An 8,316-nucleotide genomic window follows, 5' to 3' on the forward strand; every position below is an offset into this window, starting at 1 on the left:
TTAATATTGAATACAAATTTTATTCAACCTATAGGAGAGTGACAAACATAAACAGTGCATGGAACTAGCAAATTCAAACCATAAACAAGGATATAGGGCAATGGAACATCATTATATATATTAGCACTATATGATGCCAGTTAAGGGTGAACTTAAGGAAGGTACCCGAACCATACGATAACAAATTATAACAGCAAAAGCAACAAGATAGATTAACAGGAGATTATAACAAATAAGCAATGGCACATATACAATAATTACATTTTTATCATATTTTCATTTTGCATGATCAATTCAATATTATTTTCAAATCCAAACATCAAAATGTCATAAAATGAGTTCAATCAAATCATACCAATGAATGATAAGGTACAACATGATATTTGTTTTATTTTATTTTTATAACTATCGTAATTTCCATAAATATTAGAATTTTTAATTGAATGCACACAAAAAGAATACAGACTGGATCTTTAACACAAATTAAAAAAACAAATCAAAATTATTGGGAGAATAGTCTCAATGACATGTCATTTGAACTCATTAATTACTTCAGTTTCTCCAACTACAAAATTGCAGTACTATCAGTAGTCTCTCTAATTTGCCTGATATTTAAGGCTTAAAAACTCAAAGTGAAGGTAGATGTAGATTTGAAAAGTTTCCATGCACAAAAGCTACTGTATATAACAAAGTGTTGACATCTAACACGGTTACTTATAAATTATATCAAGTAACTAAACAGTTTATATTCTAGTGGTAATGAACTTAAAATCACTTCTAGAATTCTATTTCATACTAAGACTAGTAAACAATAACTGAATATTATTAATGCCGGAGTCCCAAAAAAGGAATTTTTTTCTTAGATATTTTGAACCCAAATATTTAAAACAGTTTTAACTTCTATAATTGATTTGACACATAAATATTTAACTGCTCTATCACAAAAAAAATACCTAAATAGTTTTAGTAAGATACCAACTAAGATTAAGCCATTAATTTGTTCAAAATCTGACCACAACAACTAAATAAACTGCAGCAATAATTTAAGCCAGTGGGTTTCGGAATTTTTCTCCAGCATAGACAGCATCTGCACCTAGTTCTTCTTCAATACGTAATAGCTGGTTGTATTTGGCTAATCTTTCTGATCGACATGGTGCTCCTGTTTTAATCTAAATAATATAACAATACAACATTATTTACTTTCTTCAATATATATATATATATATATATATATATATAGACAATCTGGTACATGAATTTAGGATTATTTTTACCAAGCTCATGAATCTATATCACTTTATATAATCAATTTCTAACATTGTGTTATTTGAAAACTTGTAAGGCAAGTAAGAAAATATAAAGACAACTGTATATTTCATCGTAATCAAGATTGAAAAAGAAGAATAGTAACACACCTGTCCTGTACACAAACCAACAACAAGATCAGCTATAAAGGAATCTTCTGTTTCACCACTACGATGTGACACCATTACTGACCAGCCAGCTCCTTGTGCCATTTTACATCTACAGAATAAATTTATCTAATAAAACATAAACCACGTGCAAATTTTTTCGATGTGAAAGGATACAGAACATAATAATAAAACCTTGAATAACTAGAAAATAATAATTAATCTTCAAATACACAACCCCATTATTAAACACAGAAATTCACATTTAAATTGGAAGAGGTAGTTTGAGGTATCCACCATATAACCAGACTTATTTTAAGAAAAATCATCTAATAAGGCTAGACTGAATATAAAATAGCATACTTACGCTTTGATAGCTTCTGTCACAGTACCAATTTGATTGACTTTTAATAATAAACTGTTACAAGCTTTCAGGTCAATACCTTTCTGTACACGGGTTGGGTTGGTAACCAATAAATCATCACTAGATAGAGAGATACAAGACTCTATATTTACAAATTATCATATTGATGTACATAATCATAGTTTAGATATGGCTCACCTAAATCTTTAGAAGACACTGTTCATTGATCATAGTTTACAAAACTTACATTGCTGATTTCATGACTTTCTCCTAATACTGTAACCTTTTTTTTTAAAGGGGCTCTTATACATTTGGCCTTGTTGCCTCAAAAAAGATAGTGGATCAAATCAAAACATGCTCACTTTGGCATGAAGTTGGTGAAATAAGAAACTTCCATGAATTTTTATACAAATCAGTTAAAGAGTCACAAGGGTTGAATATTATCGCACACTACAAAACTCAATTTTTTAGAAATTAAATATTTACATTACATCTACAGAGATGGGATTCTAATATTAAATCTTAAATAAATAATACCTAAATAAAAAAATATATTCTGAACCTACCCCATAATTTGGATATCAGTAGAAGCTGTAAATTTAGTATAACCCTCCCAGTCATCTTGGTCAAAGGGATCTTCAATAGATACGATAGGATATTCTTTGATGAATGTACGGTATAAATCAGCAAGTTGGTCTGGAGAAAGCTGTAATGAAATTAAAAATAAAAATAAAATAAGAATAAGCAATTCAGGTGGTATAACTGCTAACTATCTTACAGTATACACGTGAGCAATATGGAAATTGAGTAGGAAGGTTTTTCCAGACTGAGCTAATAAAGACAAGTTACATCATGCAGAGTTCAATAATAAATATTTTGTCAGCAGCAATAGTCTTCTATTTTTAGATGTCAAGGGTACAGCGAGCACATTTCTACCATGTGTATCCCACCTGCACAATTAGGTTCACCATTATTTACTTGATTCCTGTAACAATATCACACAGAAAAAACATAGGATTTAAAACAAAAAAAAACACATACCCATGATGCTTTATCAGATGCAGGATTTTTGAAGTCTAAATCATATAATTTATCTTTACAGAATTCAGAGGCGGCTGTATCCATACCAATTTTAATTTTACCAGTATAGCCAGCTTTCTCTATAGCTATCTTGATCAATTCTAAACCTATAGATATAAAGATATAACATTTGTTATACAAGTAGAAAACTATCATATGTCCAAAAAAAATTCTGTCATAAAAATAGATTCAGCTTAAAACTAAGGTCAGAAAATAATTATTTTGAACTAAGTAGAGTTGGTGAAGTAACAAATGGCTATTGCTTCAAATTACCCACGTAATCAAATTTGTTAACAGTTTTAACATGAAAGTTACAAAATAACAGCAATGAATGGCATACTCCTTTGCGATTTTTCACCACCAAAAACTTTTTACATGTCATGTATCAATGACATGGTATATGTATATAGCATACCTTCTCTGTTATCTTCAATGCTTGGTGCAAAACCTCCTTCATCACCAACATTACAAGCTAGAAATAAATATATCAAACGCTACTTTGCTGATGTCTTTGTAGATGTACATAACATTCACAAAACAAGATTATCAAAGTTATCAACATTGCTAACAATAATAATCACTCATATGATTCTAGTTTCCTGTCTTAAAGATACATTTTATCAACTAGGCATCTTTTCCACCTAGCTAATATTGGTATATTTATGACACATAAATAGGCCCATGACTCTGTTGGTGGACACATTTATCAAAAGGCATTCACCATTCTCCATTCTATAAGTATTGTGTCCAAAAAATCAAATTTGAGCCCCACTATAATGTACTGTGGTAGGCGTTACTAGTGAGGCGGTAAGTACTCTCTCTTCTGAAACACCAGATGTTACCCTGTGATTGTGTTTGTCAACTGGACATTCATATCCAATACTTGGTATATCCATTAAATTGAATATAACCTACTAACCATCTTGTCCATATTTCTTCTTGATAACAGCTTTAAGATGGTGGTATGTTTCTGTTCCCATTCTCATAGCTTCAGTGAATGACTTGGCACCTATAAACAAGTTACCAAGATATATTCATTACATCCTTTTTAATACATATTCTCTGATTAACATTGCTTGCTTTGGTTTTAGTTTTTCACATGAAGTCCATCTCTACCCTCATTAAGTATCATGACCATCACAGAGAATTGCAGAAAGCAAAATAATATTTTATAACACACATTGAACAGAACAGACTGAGTCATCAGATCCTAGAAACACTTACCAAGTGGAAGAATCATAAATTCTTGCATAGCCAATTTATTACCAGCATGGCTTCCACCATTGATGACATTAAAAGAAGGTACAGGTAAAATGACTTTAGGGTTACCAGCTAGGTCAGCAATATGTTTATATAAAGGAACTCCCTAAAAGACAAATCAAAGCAGTGCTTTATATCTCTACATAACATTTTTGAACACAATATTCTGAAATAGACTGATTATCGTACAAATTGCCTTATATCAAGAATCATTTACTCAGTCAAGTTTCCAAATAAAATGAATAATAAAAGTTTACCTTTTGTTTGGCAGCTGCTTTACATATAGCCAAAGAAACACCTAGAACAGCATTGGCTCCTAGAGTTCCTGTAAGAATCATTTCAATTTATATGTTTTTTGAAAAACATTATAATTATGAACCAAATTCAATTTATTATTCATCAATCACAATCTTTAAACTTGAACTATTGTAGACCACCATAAGATAAGCATATATATTAAGATAATAATCTTACCCTTGTTGTCAGATCCATCTAAATCAATCATCATTTGATCTACAGCTGTTTGGTTGGTGATGTCGGGTTGCTGAAAAAATAAATTCAATACCAAGTTTAAATACTTCATTATCTGTAAAAGTCCAGTCAATGTCATTTACCTTCTTACATGTGCATACATTAATAGTCTAAAGAATGTCTATGAACACTACTTCGTAAATCAATTCAACTGTGAACTACAATTAAAACTTTAATGAAAAGAAAGTATCTGAATTTTTTTCTCCCAAAAGTCTATAATGTCTTCCTACCTTCTCTAATAATAAAGGTGCAATTCTGGAGTTGACATTATCAACAGCTTTGCTAACACCTTTACCATGATAAGCTTTAGGGTCTTTATCTCTTAATTCTATAGCTTCATAAATACCAGTTGATGCTCCACTAGGTACTGCAGCTCGGAATAGTCCTACAAAACAATAACCCTAACCAGTACTGTGTAATATCTTATAAACATCCTGTGATTGGATGTATTGATATTGTAAACAACATAAAATGAAATATTTATTGAGATTGCCAAGATATAGATATAATTCTTACTCTCATCTAGCTAGCATGCTAAGGAACAGTGAAATCAGATCTTAATCTTGTCTGTGTGTTGGTTAATTCAAGCAATTAAAAGATCATTAAGTATAAGCTTAATGTGTAGATGATTGAGTATGAACATTAAATAAAATGTACCAACTTACCATTCTCTGTATAGAGATCAACTTCTACTGTTGGATTACCTCTACTGTCAAAAATTTGACGAGCTTTGATGGACTTGATTGGCATTTTAGCTAGATTCTGAAAAAAAAAAGATGTGAGCAATAAGTAAAATAGAAAAAAAAAACATTTTTTTAATTCATCTATTTTCTGTATCAAAAATATTTCAAAATGATCAGAAAACATCAACAAAACAATGGCTCCCTAATCAGACCTTTATCAGCATTGGCAAGAAATAACCATCAGCTAATCAATAGTCTTGGTGATTAAGTTATCAAGATGTATTAATAGGCACCACGTAATGCAGGTACGTTATAATCATATAGCACAATAGATGGTAAAATCAGCTGTTTTAGAGATTCTGCCAATTGCAAATAGCTTATAGTAACATACTGAACAGATGCCAAAACTTTCTTTCAGTAGAGTGGTAAAAACAATTAATGACACTATTAGTCTACTTAACAATAAAAACCAAAATTTGTAATATCGTTACTAAGCCAATAATGCTGATCTTGCAAAATCTAATAACAGGATGGTAGAATTTCTGATTGTAAAGCACAACATGATAATTTTCACCTGGAGTCAGCACCACCAGATTATTAATTTAGCAATATTTTTCTATACATACATGTACCGTACATTTACTAACATTGTGACTTTACATTTTTTTCACCCTAACACCATGTACAATATGTTGGCGAGACTCAAAATGCGCTTCGACCGTGATTCAATGGCCATCGCTATGATATAGTGCATGGCAAGGATAGACCAATTGCGAATCACTTCAACCTTCCCGATCATTCCATTGATGACCTTCTCATCATACCTATAAAAACAGTTTCTACATCACCTAGCATCAAACCTAAGCTTAGACATCTACAACGCGAAAGTTATTGGATCGATCAACTGCAGATTGTGAGGCCAAATGAACTCAACATTCAACATGATAACCAGATAATACCCTTTATAACGACATTTGATTCTACAGCTACCAAAGCCTCCATAATAGTCAAACGCCATTACTCGGAACTTCAGAACAAATTTCCCCATGTATACACAAAACGTTTGGTTGTAGCTTACAAAAGAAATCAAAATCTTAGCAATTTCCTCTTTCATGGTAGACCCGAACCATTGAACAATGTCCATTCATCCTAGGAGCATAGATTTCTTAATATAAATGTATCATGTTCTATCAATAAATTAATCGATTTCTAAGTTAAATTTCAGGGAATACTTATTTCAGGACTGGTGCCATGGCTATATACAGTATATTATATAACATGCAGTGTATGTTTGTGTGTGTGTCTTTTCAACTAATATAAGGAGTCAACACCGAATTTCGTCAAAGCTAAAAAAACAGAAATTTTTTTTTAAGTCTAAGATGTTACAACAGATATTCCACAAAATAATTAAAATTGGTTTGTTTCGATTTTCTTTATGAATCCCTCACTTTGACCAATATTTCATGAGCAACCAACTCGGCAACGGCGGCAGAATGCGTAACCTATTTTCGTGTACAATGTTTGATCTTGTAAGTCTAGAAAAACATGTGGTATGGATACCCAGTAGAGTAGTATAATTAACTTCTCTTAGTATTTATTTTTAATATCAATTCACTATAACTAGTGACAATTCCTTCAAAGAACCATGATTTAAAAAAAAAATAGTGACTGACAAAATAAGATATGCAGCGTGATTTATTGCTATAAGTCATTGAAACAACATAAGAATATGGCCATATTGTGTTCCATAGAATTTTTCTGCTGATACAGAATGCGCTAGTTGATCATGTGTCTTCATTCTTAAAATGACTACACTCTAGCAGACGATACTTGGAATTCCGATTGCAGCTGGGGATTATAAGGAAATTGGGCTGATAAAAAAATGGTGACGTTTGGTAATACCGTAACTGAAATCCGCCATTTTGTATTTGTCAAAGGATACATTAATACATTTTACCTTGCTTGAAACTAATGGATTCATTCTACTAGCTGACATTGTAGAGATAACCTATGTTTATTGCACATGGAAATTATTTATCCTTTCTGGAAATGCACGAAAAATAGGTTAGCACGAAATTAGGTTACTTGACTGTACTATTATATGATGAAGTGCAGTACAACAACAGGAACAGGGTGTTCAGTAAACTCAGCAACAGTAAACTCGTCAACAACTGAGTTAACTCGTCTACAACCTTGAGTTAACACATCTACAACCTCGAGTTAACTTGTCTACAACCTCAAGTTATCTCGTCAACACTTAGGTCTATAACATTGAGTAAACTAGTGGAGGCCCAATTATAAAAATAGTATTATGCCTACAGTTGTCCTTTCCATCCTATTTAACCTTTTAAATCATGCGACCCGTGCATGATGCGATATCTGTGAACTGTATAATAAAAATTTATACCATCAATAATGACTTTCTCAGCATAAAAAATAAAAATTACTTATTTTTGACATTTAATAAGTCATTGATTCACTTCTTGATCAATAGCCTAAATAAGATTTCAATTTCAACTATTATAAGTGCACACCAAACACAATCATATAAATCATGCAAAAGATAAATAATCAATAGTCATTAACTGAAAATAAATAAGAATATTTAAAATGCAATCTTACAGAAATAAACCTCTTTATCTTGAAGATTCAACCCGGCACCTTCCGACAAATCAAAACGACCTTGGATAAGAGACCTTGACCGAGACCTTCACCTCGAGTTTCACGTGGTAGACTGCAGCTCATTATTTTGAACAGTTTATTTCAAAAATGTCCTGTTCGAGTTTTTTTTCAAAGATATGCATTCAAATCTCAAGAAGGGAGTGCAGTTTAATGAGGGGTGTTTGAAATGGCTGTAAACCAGTTTTTAGTTTACAATTTTAAAGGGCTAATGAGCAAAAAAGAATGTGGCACACATCTATTTCCGGTTTGGTGAATCGCCACCTACAGGAAGTAAGGAAGATAAATATGAAAGGAGGTGTCTCTG

General features: G+C 31.7%; 1 protein-coding gene across 1 annotated transcript; it reads right to left on the reverse strand.

The window, feature by feature from the left end:
• On the reverse strand, window positions 1-8,227 carry LOTGIDRAFT_182683 (hypothetical protein). The gene is made up of 13 exons (XM_009059848.1): window positions 7,953-8,227; window positions 5,313-5,409; window positions 4,878-5,032; window positions 4,591-4,660; window positions 4,374-4,441; window positions 4,081-4,222; window positions 3,776-3,865; window positions 3,272-3,328; window positions 2,818-2,963; window positions 2,343-2,482; window positions 1,780-1,896; window positions 1,416-1,524; window positions 1-1,169 (listed from the first exon to the last, which is right to left on the reverse strand). Exons 2-13 carry the CDS (start codon window positions 5,395-5,397, stop codon window positions 1,044-1,046), a joined length of 1,305 nt encoding a protein of 434 aa, XP_009058096.1. The 5' UTR covers window positions 5,398-5,409; window positions 7,953-8,227; the 3' UTR covers window positions 1-1,043.
• Window positions 8,228-8,316: the final 89 nt, after the last annotated feature.

The sequence above is a fragment of the Lottia gigantea genome (genome assembly GCF_000327385.1).
Source record: "Lottia gigantea unplaced genomic scaffold LOTGIsca_4, whole genome shotgun sequence".
In the NCBI taxonomy this organism is placed as follows: Eukaryota; Metazoa; Mollusca; class Gastropoda; family Lottiidae; genus Lottia; species Lottia gigantea.

Bases quoted from the DNA above. Each gene is read 5' to 3' on its own strand.
- LOTGIDRAFT_182683 (XM_009059848.1), bottom strand. From the start codon at position 5,397: ATGCCAATCAAGTCCATCAAAGCTCGTCAAATTTTTGACAGTAGAGGT. The intron at 4,442-4,590 runs GTAAGATTATTA...TGATTCTTACAG, and splicing joins AGATGGATCTGACAACAAGG to GAACTCTAGGAGCCAATGCT. The intron at 1,897-2,342 runs GTAGGTTCAGAA...CTCTCTATCTAG, and splicing joins ACTGATATCCAAATTATGGG to TGATGATTTATTGGTTACCA.